Source organism: Rhinopithecus roxellana, chromosome 6 (genome assembly GCF_007565055.1).
Source record: "Rhinopithecus roxellana isolate Shanxi Qingling chromosome 6, ASM756505v1, whole genome shotgun sequence".
NCBI lineage: Eukaryota > Metazoa > Chordata > Mammalia > Primates > Cercopithecidae > Rhinopithecus > Rhinopithecus roxellana.
This window is the reverse complement of record NC_044554.1, coordinates 47,597,685-47,615,384: the sequence shown is the minus strand read 5'-3', so window position 1 is coordinate 47,615,384 and position 17,700 is coordinate 47,597,685. Positions and strand designations below refer to the sequence as shown.

The following is a 17,700-nucleotide window of genomic DNA, read 5'->3' as shown; positions in this document are numbered from 1 at the left end:
GGCTGAGGTGGAAGGATCGCCAGAGCCCAGGAGTTGAGGCTGTAGTTATCTGTGAATGTGCCACTGCACTCCAGCCTAAGCAACAGAACGAGACTCTGTCTCCAAAAAGAATATCATAAATTGCCCAATCAACAAAAGAAATACAAAACCTAAACAGATTAATTACATGTCTGATATTTGTCATTCTGCTGTCTTTTATTCTCATAATACATTGTGGTGAACATAGGTACTATTCCTTCAGCCCCTTGTATATTTCAATGCTTTCAAAATAAAAATGGTTGAAAAACATATAGCACATTTGCACCCACCAGAATGGCTAAAATTAAAAACCGAGGATAGGTGCTGGTAAGGACATGGAGAGACTGGAATTCATATGCGTTGCTGATGGAGGAAGGGTGTAAACTGGTACAACCACTTTGGAACACTGGCATTATTTTCTAAAGCTGGAAGTAAGCCTATCCCATGATCTAGCAATTCCCAGCTAAATTGCAGACATACATTCACCAACAAATGGCTATAAGCAGCACTATTCAGATTAACTCAAAACAGTAAACCCAAATGTCTTCAGTAGTGAAATAGATAATAAATTGTGGTATAATCACATAGTACACTAGTGACAGAATAAGAGATGCCTTCCAATTGGAGCATAAAGAGAGGGAAAGAACCAGAAAGGTCAAAAAATGGATGGTAGGTTGGCAAATGGTAAGAAACCCAGTCTTCCCAAATTCTCTCTTTCCCAGAGAGAAAACCCAGTCTTCTCTCTGGCGGTACGTTTCATGACTTCTCTACCACACTCTCTTCTATAGAGTGTGGTAGAGAAGTCATGAAACGTACCGCCAGAGAGAAGGTGGAGGATGAGGCCGGGAAGAATGGACATGGCTGGCCCAGATTCCTAATACACAGTTGTCTGCATGCTTTTGCATTGTCGTATATCTTCTAGGTGACATAAAAATAGAAAAGAGGATGTTCTTTCTTGAAAATAAGCGACGACATTGTAGGTCCTATGACCGGCGTGCTCTCCTTCCAGCTGTGCAACAAGAGCAGGAGTTCTATGAGCAGAAAATCAAAGAGATGGCAGAGGTAGGAAGATGTGCTCTGGTCTTGGGGTGTGTTTCTGGGATTCTGGTTTGCTCTTAGGGTTTAGTTAGTTCAAAACTGTCTTTAAGATTTCCCTTTTCTTCAGAGTGGTGAATTTGGATATATGCAAGGTTTTTAAAAAGAAAAAAACCTGGGTTTTGTCGTAATACTTAGGTTTGTGGTTTCATAAATCAGATTTATGTTAGAAAATTTTAATTGGAGCTTAGTGTATCTATTTTACTTCCTTCCTCCAGCCTCAGTTCCATTTTGCTCTTTAATTTTTCTAAATATAGTATCAAATGTGCAAGTCAGCTGGAATGTATATATTGATTGTTTAATAAGTATCTTCTAAACCGCTGGCTCCCAAAGTGTGACCCAGAGATCCCTGGGTTTCCCAAGACTCTTCTTGGGGGTCTACGAGGTCAAACCTCTTATAACTATACTAAGACATTACAGTGACCCTTGAACAACATGAGAGTTAGGAGTGCTTCCCCCTGTGCAGTTGAAAGTCTGCATATAATGTTTGATTGCCCCAAAACTTCACTGTGAACAGCCTGCTGTTGACAGGAAGCCTTACCCGTAACAGTCGATGAACACGTTTGGTATGTTTTGTGTATTACATGCTGTATTCTTACAGTAAGGTAAGCTAGAGAAAAGAAAATGTTATTAAGAAAATGATAAGGAAAATATATTTAGTATTCATTAAATGGTACTGTGGATCAGCATGAGAAGGTCTTTATCTTCATGGTCTTCACATTGAGTAGGCTGAGGAGGAGGGGTGTGCTTGTTTTGCTGTCTCAGGGTGGCAGAAGCAGAAGAAAATGAGCACATAAGTGGGTCCCCACAGTTCACACCTCTGTTGATCAAGGTCAGCTGTATTTGCTTTTTCACCATATTGAATTTGTACCAGCAGAAGCAAAGCAGTGGTGCCTTGGCATGAATCAGACCAGTGGCATAGAGCCATCCTCATAATCTTTGTTTTCTTCACCACCATGCACTTACATTTTTAAGACACGCCAGTTTCACCTAAAAATATCTTTGATAAAGCAGTAAAAATTATTTTACCAAATTTTGACCCTTGAAAACATCTTTTCAGTATTCAGTGTAATAAAATGAAGTCTTCATAAAGTGCTTCCGCCACATCCCAGGATATGAAGCTTGTCTTATATCCAGGTATGAGGAAAGCACTTGTGCAATTGAGCCGCAAAGCAGCTGCATTGGCCACTTTTTACTTGGAAAAAAGTGACAGAAAAACTGTGATTATTCAAAATTATTTGGCAGGCATTTTCTCAAAAATGAATGAAGTGATTGTTTTTGACCAAAATTCTAGATTTTAAGCAGAAATTAGAATTTATTATCTTAATCCATCTGTTACAGAATGACATTCATTAATATCACCAATCTTATCAGATAAGTATTTAAAGTATTAGCAAATTGATGAATGCCGTTCATTGTCATTTGTTCTTGGTAATGTTCACATTGTCCCGTCTCTGACTAGTGGCTGCCCCTTCAAGTTACTCTCTCTTACCCGACCCCTGTGGTCTCTGACAATGTCTTTGCTTCTGGGCACAGCAAGATGACCCCGTTTCAACTTCTACTTTCTCTGACCTGGACTCAACAATTTCTCCAAAGTGCCTTCTTTGCTTTTTTTTCTTTTCTTTTTTGACAGAGGAGCTCCATATGTTACCGAAGCTGGAGTGCAGTGGCACATTCATGGCTTACTGCCTTAACCTCCCGGGCTCAAGCAGTCCTTCCACCCCAACCTCCTGAGTAGCTGGGACTGCAGGTGTGCACCACCACACCTGGCTAACTTTTTTTCTGTTTGTGGAGCCTGGGTTTCCCCATGTTGTCCAGGCTGGTCTTGAACTTCTGGCCTCAAGCCTTCCTCCCAACTCAGCCAGCCAAATTGTTGGGGTTACAGGCACACACCACCATGCCCTGCCAACTTTATTTTCTTTTCTCTGATGATAAAAATCTTGGTTCTTAATGACATTAATAACATTATTTTTGTCAGATTATATCTGAGAATATAAAATTAAAATATTTTAAAGTCACTTGAAATATGTCTTGGTGCTTATGCCATTAAGTTGATAAACAAGTTTATAGGCACGGTGGCTTATGCATGTAATCCCAGCACTTTGGGAGGCCAAGGCAGGCGATCAGTTGAGGCCAGGAGTTCAAGACCAGCCTGGCCAACATGGCAAAACTCTGTCTCTACTAAAAATACAAAAATTAGCTGGGCATGTAATCCCTCCAGGTAGCTGCCTGTAATCCCAGCTACTTGGGAGGCTGAGGCACGAGAATTGCTTGAACCTGGGAGGTCGAGGTTGGTTGTAGTGAGCCAAAATCATGCCACTGCACTCCAGCCTGGGCAACAAAGCAAGACTCTATTTCAAAAAAACAAACAAACAAAAAGTTTCTTTCTTTCTGTTTATTTTGAACTTTTAGAGAGTTGGTTTTGTTTATCTAATTTTGTAAAAAAAAATTTAGTTCTGAAATCAAAACTGTAAAACAAGGAATATTCAGAAAAATCTAGCTTTTGTCCTGTCCCTTTCTCCCACTTTCCTTTGTTTGTTTGTTTTTTGAGACAGAGTCTCGCTCTGTCACCCAGGCTGGAGTGCAGTGTCAGGATCTCGGCTCACTGCAACCTCTGACTCCGGGGTTCAAGGGATTCTCCTGCCTCAGCCTCCTGAGTAGCTGGGATTATAGGCGCGAGCACCATGCCTGGCTAATTTTTGTATTTTTAGTAGAGACGGGGTTTCACCGTGTTGGACAGGCTGGTCTCAAATTCCTGACCTTAAGCGATCCGTCCACCTTGGCTTCTCAAAGTGCTGGGATTATAGGTGTGAGCCACTGCACCTGGCCCCCCACTTTGTTTATATATAACCATTATTGTTAGTCTTTGGTTTATCTTTCCTTATTTTATGGAAAAACAAATATGTATACTATTTTTATTTACCCGTCTTTCTTATCCAGATAGTAGCAGAGTTTTCCAGGCGTAGTAGCTCACACCTGTAGTCCCAGCTACTCGGGAAGCTGAGGCGGGAGGATCTCTTGAGCCTGGGAGGTTGAGGCTGCAGTGAGCCAGGATCACACCACTGCACTCCAGCCTGGGCAAGAGTGAGACACTGTCTCACAAATAATTTAATGTAATCCCAAATGGTGGCAGACTCTTCTGTGACTGCATTTTTCGTTTAACCATGCATCCTGGCAATCACTCTATGGCAATTCATAGAGGTTTTTCTCTTTCCTTTTTTAAACTGGCTGGTACACTATTTTATCTAATACCACAGTTTGTTCAGTCATTCCCCTGTCGATGGACGTTTAGAGTTGTTTCCAGGTTTTCGCTATTATAAATAGCGCCATGATAAGTTTATGCATACATCATTCCCTGTTTCTGCCCAGGTGCATCTTTGGGCTAGACTCTTGGAAGTGGCATTGATGACTCTGTGCCAGTGTCCCGCCAGTGTGGTTGTCCTGCTTTGCATTTTCACCAGTAATGTGTGAGGGTGCCCACTACCGCACAGCCTTGCCAACGAAGTCTGTTGTCAAACAGTTTTTGTTTGTTTTTTGAGATGGAGTTTCACTCTTGTTGCCCAGACTAGGGTGCAATGGCGTGATCTCAGCTCACTGCAACCTCTGCTTCCCGAGTTCAAGTGATCTTCCTGCGTCAGCCTCCCAAATAGCTGGGATTACATTCACACGCCACCACACCCAGCTAATTTTGTATTTTTGGTAGAGACAGGGTTTCTCCATGTTGGTCAGGCTGGTCTCGAACTCCTGATCTCAGGTGATCTGCCCGCCTCAGCCTCCCAAAGTGCTGTGATTACAGGCATGAGCCATCCCACCCGGGCAAACTTAGTTTTCATTTGTGCAGTTTGTTTTTGTTGATGCTATTCTTTGCTATTCAAAGTGTTTTATGTGTCAGCCTTTTCCGTTATTTATTCTACATTTTGAGTCATACTTAAGAAGAATTGTCCTGTATTTTCTAGCTCTCTGATCCACTTACAGTTTATTCACAGGTAACTTTTTGAACTGCTAAACTGTGTAATTGAAGAGATCACAATACTGGAGTTATGTTTATGGAAATGAATGCTAAATGGTTAGTGTCATTTTTACTGAATTTGTGTCTGAGTATGTGCTTTGTTTTTCAGCATGAAGATTTTTTGCTTGCCCTGCAGATGAATGAAGAACAGTATCAAAAGGTAGTTTGAAATCTCACCTTGTTTATTCTGGGCATTTTCATGTGCTGTTTTCTCTTACCATGTTTTGTCAGCATTTTTGATGGCAAATTTGTTTTTGGATAACCTCCTGTTGATTTGCTGAGTTTGCAGTTCAGCTAAGTTATAGTCAGATACATGATCTAGTATAGTCACTCTTATACCACACTGAATCAGAATTGAGGGGGAGATAATAGATGTTCCCATTAAAAATCATTACCTGACGTTCATTAGATGGACTCATAAAGGAAAGTTTACAACTTAGATACCACTTTAAAGTTAAAAGAAAGAGATAAGTCTAACCTCAGGGCAAGATGGGTTTCTGTATGGTGTCTGCCGCCCTCATACAGTGAGCTTTATTTATTTATTTATTTATTTTTTGTCAAACGGAGTCTTGCTCTGCCACCAAGGCTGAAGTGCACTGCAACCTCTGCCTCCTGCGTTCAAGCGATTCTCCTGTCTCAGCCTCCCGAGTACCTGGAACTACAGGCATGTGCCACCATGTCCAGCTAATTTTTGTGTTTTTAGTAGAGACAGGGTTTCACCGTGTTGGCCAGGCTGGTCTCAAACTCCTAACCTCAGGTGATCCATCCATCTCAGCCTTCCAAAGTGCTGGGAACAGGTGTGAGCCACTATGCCCGGCTAGTGACCTTTTCTAATGTGGTATTAAGATTAAGAATGAGCTGGTGGCCAGGCATCGTGGGTCGTGCCTGTAATCTCAGCACTTTGAGAGGCTGAGATGGGAGGATTGCTTGAGCCCAGGAGTTTGAGACCAACCTGGTCAACATAGCAACACCCCATTTCTAATAAAAATTAAAAATAAATAAATAAAAGAATGGCACTGGATGCGGTGGCTCACACCTGTAATCCTAGCACTTTGGGAGGCCAGGGTGGGTAAATCACAAGGTCAGGGGTTCGAGACCAGCCTGGCCAACATGGTGAAACCCCCGTCTCTACTAAAAATACAAAAAATTAGCTGGGCATAGTGGCAGGCGCTTGTAATCCCTGCTACTCAGGAGGCTGAAGCAAGAGAATTGCTTGAACCTGGGAGGTGGAGGTTGCAGTGAGCCGAGATTGTGCCTTCAGCCTGGGCAACAGAGTGAGACTCTGTCTCAAAAAAAAAAAGAATGAGTTGGTGATTGGATCAGTTGCTATAGTTAATAAAAGGAGTCAGTAGCTTGGTACATTACTTGAGGTTGCTGCTTTAATTAGCTTCAATAGTCCCTTAAAATAAAGCTCAGACTTGGATATGACCAGTCCTTATGACTAGAACAAAATCCAGCTTTTGAAAGCATTTTGGGTAATATCTCTTGTGTTCCTTATCTTTGCTTTTTATAATCACGTTAGCATCTGAGTACAGATGTTCTAGTTCCCTTTGCACCACGGGATTGAATATGATAACTTTATACAAAAAATTACTCTAAAGAATACCAGATAAAACCCATGAAAACGTTGCTGTTTTAGGTATGGATTACTGTTGTTCTAGTATCTTGAGCTAGATTTATATAGCACGAAACAGCATATCATTGTTTTATGGCCCCTAAAATGGGTTGCTTTTTACCTCAGAATTTGTGTGGGGGGTGGGAGAGAGATGAGGATGGGAGACAAGGCTCCTCCTCTGCTTAATTAAGTGCAGGACATTTCCTGTGTGTTTCTTGACTGCCTGCAGGACGGCCAGCTGATTGAGTGTCGCTGCTGCTATGGGGAATTTCCATTCGAGGAGCTGACGCAGTGCGCAGATGCTCACTTGTTCTGCAAAGAGTGTCTCATCAGATACGCCCAAGAGGCAGTCTTTGGATCTGGAAAGGTAAGAACTGTGTAATACATCCCATGTATATAGGACACATTCCTGGAGTCTAAGGAGACCATGTTGATAGATAAGTGTAAGTGCCTCTTTCAGGGTGAGGTGGAATTCTGCTGGTGTGCTTATGGGCATTACCTGATGTGTGTAATTATGTGGGTTCTCTAAGCACCGCAGATTTCTTTTCACGGAGCAGTAGAATTCTTCCACGCCCCCATACCTAGCTGCAGAGGAGCACCCGCTTCACTCATCTTATTATTCATAATCAGAGGGAAGGTTACCTCCGAAAGAGAGAACTTTGCAGCCTGTTGGATTAAATATATATTAAAATAACATAACTTACTTTACACAAGATCATATTTCTCTCTCCGAAGTCAGTTTCTCTGAACATCAGCATAACAAACACAGTATGGGAATTTTACATTGTTTTACACCACTAAGTTTGTGGTATTTTGTTCCAGCAGCAATATAAAGTTAACACAGTGATTAAGAAGATGACTTTTTGCCCGGGTGCAGTGGCTCACGCCTGTAATCCTAGCACTTTGGGAGGCTGAGGCAGGTGGATCACCTGAGGTCAGGAGTTTGAGACCAGCCTGGCCAACATGGTGAAAACCCATCTCTGCTAAAAATACAAAAATTAGCCAGGTGTGGTGGTGGGTGCCTGTAATCCAGCTACTCAGGAGGCTGAGTGAGCCAAGATCACACTACTGCACTCCAGCCTTGGTGATGGCGAGACTCTGTCTCAGAAAAGTAAATAAATAAATAAAGTTTCTGTTTTTTCAAAGAGCATGACATTTGGAGTCAAGCAGAATGCATTGGGCCATGCCCCCCGTCAGCCATACCAGCTCTGTGATCTTCAGTACATTAAATGCCTTAAGCCTCAGTTTCTTCCTCTGTAAAATGGAAATAATCATAGTATTGTTTTGAAAGCTAAATGAGGTCATGAATTTAATAAACTTACTGTTTGACACATGGTAAATGCCTCATAAATTTTAGCTATTTTTAAGATGTTGTCTTTTTCCATTTGTTTTCTTTGGTGTCTGTCTTTCATGTGGGACGCATTCCTCGTGTCTGACACTTTTTGTTCATGTTAAAGAGCTGTTGGAAAGCTGTGTGAGTAGTGGGGCTTATGGAGCAGTGGGTTTGACTCTAGGTGCCTGGGAGCCAGTTAACTTTTATATTATGAACCTGAATGGCCCTCAAGTCTCTTCCCTGGGGTGATTCAGTCTGCCTCCTGCCTAGTGGGTGTGAGTCCATTTTCCAACATTCTGGAACTGAGTGGGAGGAATGGGCTGGAGAATTCTCTGTTCATTATGCAGACTTCATTTCAGACTCTGACTTCAGGCCCCCTCAGCTCTGCTCTTCTCTATGACTGGTTCCCAGGCCAGAGCCTTGTGGTCCAGCTGTTCAGATCTTCCTCATTTCTCTCAGAGTCAGCCAGTTCCTTCTGAAGGGGGTAGGAACTAGAGGCTCCACCCATCTCCCTGTTTTCAGTTTATTGCTTTGAGTCCCCACCTCTCCCCACCACTCAGCTCTGCTTTCCAGAGGGTCTCCAGCTTTCCAATATCTGTAGAGGGGACCAACTTCTCCCCAGCATCTCCTTTTCAGACCCTAAGCTATGGGCTTCTCTATCTGGTCTGCTAAGCCATTTACCCTTGCTCCACTTTCAGTCTCTGTGGATTGTGATTTGGGCTGATAAAGGTCCTCTAGTGATATCAAAAATGTACCGGATTTTTGTTTCATGGTTTCCATGATTTAATTGTGATTTCTTAGAGACGAACAGGCAGAGAGATCTTTGCTCTACTGTCTCAGGATCTGTGTTTTTAACCGCAGACGCTTTTTATTTTTCTATAAACGGTGTTGGTTTTTTTTCTTCTTTGCCTGTTCGCCTTTTTCTAGTCGGAGCTCAGCTGCATGGAAGGCAGCTGCACGTGTTCGTTCCCAACCAGTGAGCTGGAGAAGGTGCTCCCCCAGACCATCCTATATAAATACTATGAACGAAAAGCTGAGGAGGAGGTTGCAGCAGCCTACGCCGACGAGCTTGTCAGGTTTGTTCTCAGGCACAGCGTGCCATCTGCCACCCCTTCCCCATTGTGAAAACTACCTGGGCACTTGCATCAGATGATGAAAATTGAGTGTATCTTCCAGGTTTTTTGGCATTTCTTGCTGAGAAATAAGATTATCAATAATTTTATTTATTTATTTTTATTTTTTACACCTCAAAACCATTGAGTAACCAGTAATTCTATTAATGGAAAAATCTGCAGCTCAAACTTCTTTTTTTGTTTGAGATGGAATCTCACTCTCTCACCCAGTTTTGGATTGCTGGAGTGCAGTGGCACAATCTCGGCTCACTACAACCTCCGCCTCCCGAGTTCAATCTATTCTCATGCCTCAGCCTCCCGAGTAGCCTGGATCACAGGTGTGCGCCACCATATCCAGCTTATTTTTGTCTTTTTTGTAGAGACGGGGTTTTGCCATGTTGGCCAGGCTGGTCTCCAACTCCTGACCTCAAGTGATCCACCCACCTCGGCCTCCCAAAGTGCTGGGACTACAGGTGTGAGCCACCGCGCCCAGCCTGCAGCTCAAACTTCTGTCTACATATCTTGGCGCCCCCTGATCTTCTGGCCCGTAGATACAATCATGGTGCCCTGGGCTGGAGGGAAATCGGTATATGCAAGGAGTTCTCATTAAGATTGGGCTGTGTTTATTGAGTGGTTTATATTGAGTCAGGACCGCAGGTGATGCTTATGTTTCCTGATAAGAGCCAGCACAAAGAAGAGGCTCAATCTGTGTTTTCAGGAAAACTAAGGAGTATAAAGGGGATGTGCATGTCCAGCTCAAAACTCCATCTTCATATGAATAGCCACATGGAGCTGGAACCAAGTCAGTCTTTAATGTTTGAAGTAATGTCACTTCTGCTGTTCTGACTGTAGGTGCCCCTCCTGTAGCTTTCCTGCTCTGTTGGACAGTGATGTGAAGAGGTTCAGCTGTCCTAATCCTCGCTGCCGAAAGGTAGGGAGGCACATTTTTTTCTAGATGTATATTATGGTATTATAGGCTGCCCTCATGGCCCAGATATCTGCTGTTTACCTGACCGCTGATGTGTAAGAAGGATTTGAGTGCTTTCCTTTTCATAAGCAAATGAGGATGAGTACTTTGTGAGTAACGGTTGACATGGTTACTGAGATGGCAGCCACTCGTGCCACTCCAGTTACAAAGCTCTGGATTCCTGTTTTATATCATCATCTTTAGGACAGATACTATAATGTAAAGTGGGAAGTGTTTAGTTTTTCTTCCACTGTGTCAACATTTTTCTTGCTTGCTCTCTTCACCACCTATGCTGAAATAACCCTTGCTATCCCTCCCCGCACAGACGCACACCTTTTGCCATTTTCAAAGTCCATATGATGCTTCTTTGATTACAGAACTGGGCATCATAGTGGCATCTCCATTGCATCTGGTAGGTTATTTATTTGACTGTTTCTCCTCATAAGAACTGACTATATTAGGTGGGAACAGAGCTGTCTAGGCACATTACTGTTGCAGATCTTTCTTCCCTTTAACTTGGCGCCTACTCTGTGAACTAAGAGTGTCTTAAAATTTGTCAACTATTTAGAAGCCACTTAGAGTTTTTAGTGAATATTAGCATCCACCTAGACAAATATGTTCTAAACCATTTTTCTAAAATTGGATGATTAGAGTTGAACACTGCAATATCTTTGCCTTGGGGAGAGTAAAGAAATTAAGGCAGAGATTAGAAAGGGAAGAAGAAACTAAACTAATGGATCAAAACTTTATTTCTTTTGTTTTCAGCGTTAATATTTCTGGCCATTTTATATGTTCACACCCCAGGCTGTTGCTATAACAGTTGTCCCAACAGTCGCTGGCATCTTGCAACTCTAAGAAAGCAGAGTGCTAGGCCAGGCACGGTGGCTCAAGCCTGTAATCCTAGCACTTTGGGAGGCTGAGACGTGTGGATCACAAGGTCAGGAGATCGAGACCATCCTGGCTAACATGGTGAAACCCCGTCTCTACTAAAAAAATACAAAAAAACTAGCCGGGCGAGCTGGCGGGCGCCTGTAGTCCCAGCTACTCGGGAGGCTGAGGCAGGAGAATGGCGTAAACCCGGGAGGCAGAGCTTGCAGTGAGCTGAGATCCGGCCACTGCTCTCCAGCCTGGGCAACAGAGCGAGACTGCATCTCAAAAAAAATAAAAAATAAAAATAAGAAAGCAGAGTGCTGGCCTCTCCCTGTGTGCTTCCAGTGGGTCAGGTGCTGGACTGCCTGGGGAGGTGGTGCCTGCGCTAAGACACAGCAGATAGGGAGGAAGTAGCCAAAGGATGGAAAGGGTGGGGGTGGAATGGAGATGGAGAAATGCCCAGGAGTGGCAGCAGTGTGGATACACTGGTGCTAGGAGTGTAAAGGAGGCTCATAAGTTGAGCAGGGGCAGGCCCATGCAGCACACTGTCCTGAGGTGGGGAGAGATAAAATACCAGGGAAGTCTACTTGCCTATTGAGTAGTCCAGGTGAGAAATGTACAGCACTATACCGCCTCTTGGGTCTTCATGAGTTGCTTAGAAGGAGCTGGGAACTACATTTCCTGGTAAGGTTTCAAATAAGGTCTGCCGGTGAAAGTCCTTAGTACAATTGGGAAGGTCAAAGAAGAGGAGAGACCATTATTCTCTCAGGACAATTTTTTTTTTTTTAATTTTGAGACAGGGTCTCACTCTGTCATCCATGCTGGAGTGCAGTGAAATGATCTCAGCTCCCTGCAACCTCCGCCTCCTGGTTTCAAGCAGTTCTCCTGCCTCAGCCTCCCAAGTAGCTGGGATCACAGGCATGTGCCACCATGCCTGACTCATTTTTATATTTTTGGTAGAGATGAAGTTTTACCATGTTGGCCAAGCTGGTCCTGAACTCCCGGCCTCCAGTGATCTGCCCACCTCAGCCTCCCAAAGTGCTGGTGTTACAGGCGTGAGCCACCACCCCCATCCTGAAGACATTTAAAAGCAGCTGCATTTGTTGCCCAGTGGCTCATGCCTGTAATCCCAGCCCTTCGTGAGGCTGAGGCGGGCAGATCACTGAGGAGACCAGGAGTTCGAGACCAGCCTGAGTGACATAGTGAGACCCTGTCTCTACAAAACAAATTTTAAAACTCAGCTGGGAGAGGTGGTGTGTGCCCATAGTCCTAGCTACTTAAGAGACTGAGGCAGGAGAATCACTCGAGCCCAAGAGGTTGAGGCTGCAGTGAGCCATGATTGTGCCACTGCACTCCAGCCTGGACAACTGAGTAAGACCCTGTCTTTAAAAGAGAAGAGTCTAAAAAATAAAAGCCTGAGGGCACACGAGTCTGGAACAGCATCTAGTGAGCGTCAACTTGGGATGTTGATGAGAGCTTCCCAGGGGCTCTTAACATCCCAAATAGGAACACCACATATATTTTAGTTTTTATCTGTGGGAGGAGTATACATGGCCTGCTGAACTTGGAGGTAGCCATGTATCTTTTTATGGCCGGTGAAACATGTGAGTAGTTAGATCACTTGCAGAAAAAGCCATAAAGGCATATCATGTGGGAAATGTCAAGATGACAGAAGAGAAAGCCCCAGACCCTCTTTTTCCCATAGAGATACCAGTTCAACAACAATGGAAGGACCATTTCTCTCTTTGAGAAATCCAGAAACCAGTTGCGTCAAAGACTGGGGAATTTGTGATGCTGGCTCTCCAGAGCTCCTCCCCCTGGCACAGCACCATGTGATTGGGAGGGAACTCCCAACTCCTGGCATCTTTATGGGGAGGAAAAAGAAGACTAGAACATATATCTAATATTCAGACCTCTCAGGAGGCTGCTCAAAGTACTAGTTTCTGTCTTGTCTCACAGGAAAGGGCACCAGGTTGGGGACCACTGAGGACAAATGGGATGGTGGAACTAGCACATACTGACTCCTCATTGCCCTCTCCCTGCTTCTCTTTGGAGGAAAGGAGTTGGAGCATGAGTCCAGCATTCTAGGTTTTCTGGAGCCCACCCAAGACTCTGGTTTCTTTCTCACTCGATGGAGCACTGATGGGACCTGGCATGGTCTAGGTCCCTGGGGGCTGCTGAGAACAAGAGAAAACTGGGTGCTGGGTGGCTTGTACTGCCCCAGAGGACCCGCGGTACAGTAGGCAGAGTCCAGTGCACCTCGAAGGCTGCTTTTTGGGTCCAGGGGAAGAGTAGAGCATGCGTCCAGCATTTGGAGTTCTCAAGGGGCTGCCTGAGGGACTAGCTTCTGTCTCACCCAGCTCATTGCTGGCAGAAGCCAACCTACTCTAGATGCCTTGGAGCTGCTGAGGCCAAAAAAGAACTGGGCAGCTTACAGCAGCTCCAGAGGCCTGTGGTACCTCAGACAGGCACCACAAGAAGCAAGAGCTTGCAAGCTCCTGAAAAAAGGAAAACAAAAGCCTGAGCACTTAGATTAGCCTACGATTTAGCAAAATCTTCTCACAGGAAGCCTATTTTAGAATAAAAGTATGAGTATCTCATGTAATTTATTAAATACTGTACTGAAAGTGAAAAAGAGAATGATTGTATGGGTACTTGAATTACAGTTTCTACTGAATGTGTATCACTTTCACACCACAGTAAAGTCAAAAAGTGTAAATTAAACCATTGTTGGGGACCATCTGTATATGCACCCAGCATCGGTGCACCCAAATATGTGAAGCAAATATTGACAACCGAAGGGAAAAATAACACAAAAATAGTAGGAGATTGCAATACCTCACTTTCAATCATTGTTCGCACCACCAGGCAGAACATTAGTAAGGAAACAGCTGACTTGAATAAAATTATAGACCTAACAGACACATACAAAACATTCTAGCCAACAGGAACAGAAAACACATTTTCTCCTCTATTGCACATGGAACATTTTCCAGAATAGAAAATATTAGATCATAATACAGGTTTTAACAAATTTAAAATCAAAATCATACCAAGTATCTTTTCCAGCCGCAAGGTGATAAACTTAGAAATCACAAACAGCAAGAAAATTCACAAAATATGAGAACTAAAGAACACACTGTCCAGGCATGGTGGCTCCCACCTATCATCCTGACACTGTGGGACGCCGAGGCAGGTGGATCACCTGAATTCAGAAGTTCAAGACCAGCCTGGCTAACATGGTGAAACTCTGTCTCTACTAAAAATACAAAAATTTAGCTGGGTGTGATTGCGTGCGCCTGTAATCCCAGCTACTTGGGAGGCTGAGACAGGAGAATCACTTGAACCAGGGAGGTGGAGGTTGCGATGAGTGGAGATTGTGCCACTGCACTGCAGCCTGGGTGACAGAGTGAGACTCTATCTCAAAAAAAAAAAAAACAAAAAAAAAAACATACACACTGAAAAGCTTTTTTTTTTACTAAGATCAGAAACAAAGCAAGGACATCACTCTCACTGCTTCCATGCTACATAACACTGGAAGCCCTAGCTAGAGCAATTTGGCAGGAAAAAGCAAAAGCATCCATCTCCATGTAAGTTCACAGATAACATGATCTTATACATAGAAAAATCTGCAATTTCCACAAAAAACTTGTTAGAATTAATAAATTCAGCAAAGGTGCAGGATACAAAATCAGCACATAAAAATCAGTTGCATTTCTGTACACTAACACTCCAAAAAGAGAAATTAAGAAAATCTATAATACATCAAAAAAGTTAGAATACTTAGGAACAACTTAACCAAGGAGTAGGGAAAGACTTATGCACTGAAAACTATAAAAAATTGCTGAAATAATTAAAGAAGACATAAATAAATGGAAAGACATGCCTAAAATGCATATAGAACCACAAAGGATCCCAAAAATCCTAGACAATCTTAAGAAAGAAGAACAAAGCTGGAGGCCTCACACTTCATGACTTCGAAACATACTACAAATTTACAATAATTTAAACAGGCAGACATGTAGACCAATAGAACATAATACAGTGCTCAGAAATAAATCCACACATTTATGATGAGCTGATCCTCAACAAGGGTGCAAAGAACACACGCGGGGGGAAAAGGTAGTCTTTGATAAATGGTGCGCTATAAACCGAATATCCACATGCGAAGGAATGAAATTAGACCCTGATACCATAACTCATACCGTAACACAAAAATCAACTTTTTAAATGGATTAAAGATTTAAGTGTAAGACCTGAAACTGTAAAAACTAGAAGAAAACATAGCTAGAAAGCTTCATGACATCAGTCTTGGCAATGATTTCCTGAGTATAGTACCAAAAACAAGGTAACAAGAGCAAAAAATAGGCAAGTGAGACTACTAAGATGCTTTCAGTAAAGGAAACCAACAGAGTGAAAAGGCAGCCTATGGAAAGGAATTGAAATCCTTTGAGAGGGGATCTCAGCATGTACCTATGTTCATTGCAGCATTGTGCACAGTAGCCACGAGATGGAAGCAACTTACTGACATGTTCAATGATCTCATTAAAATGTGGTATATTATGCAGCCTTTGAAAAGAAGGAACTCCTGGCACATACTACAACACAGATAAACCTTGAGGACATTGTGCTCAGTGCAATTAGCCAGTCATAGAAGGACAAATACTGCACAATTCCACTTAAATGCAGGATCTAAAGTAGTCAGACTCATGGAAGCACAAAGTAGAACCCTGGGTGCCAGAGGCTGAGAGAAGGCAAAGTGGAGAGTCTCTGTGCAGTGGAGAGTTTCGGTCATGCAAGATGAAGTTGTTTAGAGATCAACTGTATAAAATTTTGTTGATAGATCCTATACACTTAAAAATGTGTTAATTGGGTAGATTTTGTATCGTGTTTTTACCACAATTTTTTTTTTTTTTGAGATGGGAGTATCGCTCTGTCGCCTGGGAGTACGATGGTACAATCTTGGTTCACTACAACCTCCGCCTCCCGGGTTCAAGCGACTCTCCTGCCTCAGCCTCCTGAATAGCTGGGACTACAGGCACCTGCTGCCATGCCTGGCTAATTTTTTTGTATTTTTAGTAGAAACGGGGTTTCACCGTGTTAGCCAGGATGGTCTCGATCTCCTGACCTGGTGATCCTCCGCCTGCTTTGGCCTCTCAGAGTGGTGTTGGGTTGGGTTGAGTTGTGTTGTGTTGTGTTTTTGTTTTTGTTGAGACGGAGTTTCACTTTTGTTGCCCAGGCTGGAGTGCAATGGCGTGATCTCAGCTCACCACAACCTCCGCCTCCCAAGTTCAAGCAATTCTCCTGCCCCAGCCTCCCGAGTAGCTGGGATTACAGGCATGCGCCACCACATCTGGCTAATTTTGTACTTTTAGTAAAGACAGGGTTTCTCCGTGTTGGTCAGGCTGGTCTCGAACTCCTGACCTCAGGTGATCTGCCTGCCTCGGACTCCCAAAGTGCTGGGATTACAGGGTGAGCCACCGCACCCAGCCTACTGCGTTTTTTTTAAAAGGGCATATGGTTCATTTTCTTTTCCCTCTGCCAAGAGGGATGTGCAACATGAGTGAGAAGAAAGTCTCTGTTTTGAGCTACTGAGGTTTGAGTTTGTTCCAGCAGCATAACCTAGCACATCCTAACGGATAAAGATCCTAAGGACCATAACTGCCCTTGGAGGTGGAGAACAGGAGCGGATTTGAGAGGCAGAGGATTAGAAGGTGATGTGCTGCATGTGAAGGTGGGGAGAAGGCCAGAGGCCTCACAGGTTTGTCTGGTGTAGGCCACTATGTAGTTGATGATGCTGTTTACAAAACCGGAAATGGAATCCAAAAGATTCAGGAGGGAAGGTTACTCTTGTTTCAGACATGTTGAGATTTTAGGGGAGACATCCAATGTGTACGTGTTTTTACAATTCCTGGCACATAATAGGTGCTCCATAAATCGGTGACCCTAGATCAGTGATTAGATCTAGGCTGGAAGAACATTTTGGAGTCTGAAATGAGCAGCAAAAGGAGGAAAGAGGTGGAGGGCAAGGTGCCTATCAGGGAAATTATTAGCTTCGAAATGCTGGGCCGTGCTAAGTTTAAAGTATGTCTTTTCATTTATTCACATCTTTTTATGCCCCTCAGCAACGTTTTGCAGTGGAGAGAATGTGTGTTATGATTACATGATCGATTACAATATGCTTCAGAACTTGACTTTCACCTACGGATAATAGCATTCACATTTTAGTTTCTGATGTTAGGGTAAGGGTTATGTGTTTGGCCCATTATGGAAAATAAAGTGAAAAATGTTATCACATGGGGACCTGAGGCAGTGACAGCCTGGTGGAGCTGGCTCAGTGACCACCAGCGGAATCAGAGAAGTCCCACCTTGTCCTTTGGATGAGAAGGAGTTTATGCCTAAATCTTGTGTCCTTATTTGTGGGCTGTGGAACGAGTTGCCACTAGGTGGCACTGATGCTCCGTGAGGAAAGGGTTTTGTTCCTCATGGGTGTTTGAAAAGTGTGTGTCAGCAAAACACTGTTTTGTAAGCAGAATTGACACAGTTATTTTAGGCTCAGGTACTAAAGCAAACCACTACATGCATTTAGACTTCATCTAAGATGTCCATGTTATTAGCTCATACACTTTTACCTTTCTCAATTGTGCAAATTCTCCTTATGCCATTCTTTCTTGCAAGATG

General features: G+C 43.4%; 2 protein-coding genes across 6 annotated transcripts in view; one reads left to right on the top strand and one right to left on the bottom strand.

Annotated features, from left to right (window-relative positions):
• Positions 1-17,700, bottom strand: part of LOC104667537 (protein PMS2CL-like) — a 1,213,215-nt gene that overhangs the window by 487,117 nt on the left and 708,398 nt on the right. The gene's annotated exons all lie outside the window — the stretch shown is intronic.
• The window catches only part of RNF216 (ring finger protein 216), a 158,903-nt gene that overhangs the window by 52,030 nt on the left and 89,173 nt on the right, over positions 1-17,700 (top strand). For all 5 annotated transcript variants that reach the window (XM_030932194.1, XM_030932192.1, XM_030932193.1 and 2 more), the window contains 5 exons: positions 941-1,080; positions 5,232-5,282; positions 6,967-7,104; positions 8,998-9,146; positions 10,035-10,113. In XM_030932194.1, the coding sequence (XP_030788054.1) occupies positions 941-1,080; positions 5,232-5,282; positions 6,967-7,104; positions 8,998-9,146; positions 10,035-10,113 (557 nt within the window). The remainder of the gene's footprint in view (positions 1-940; positions 1,081-5,231; positions 5,283-6,966; positions 7,105-8,997; positions 9,147-10,034; positions 10,114-17,700) is intronic.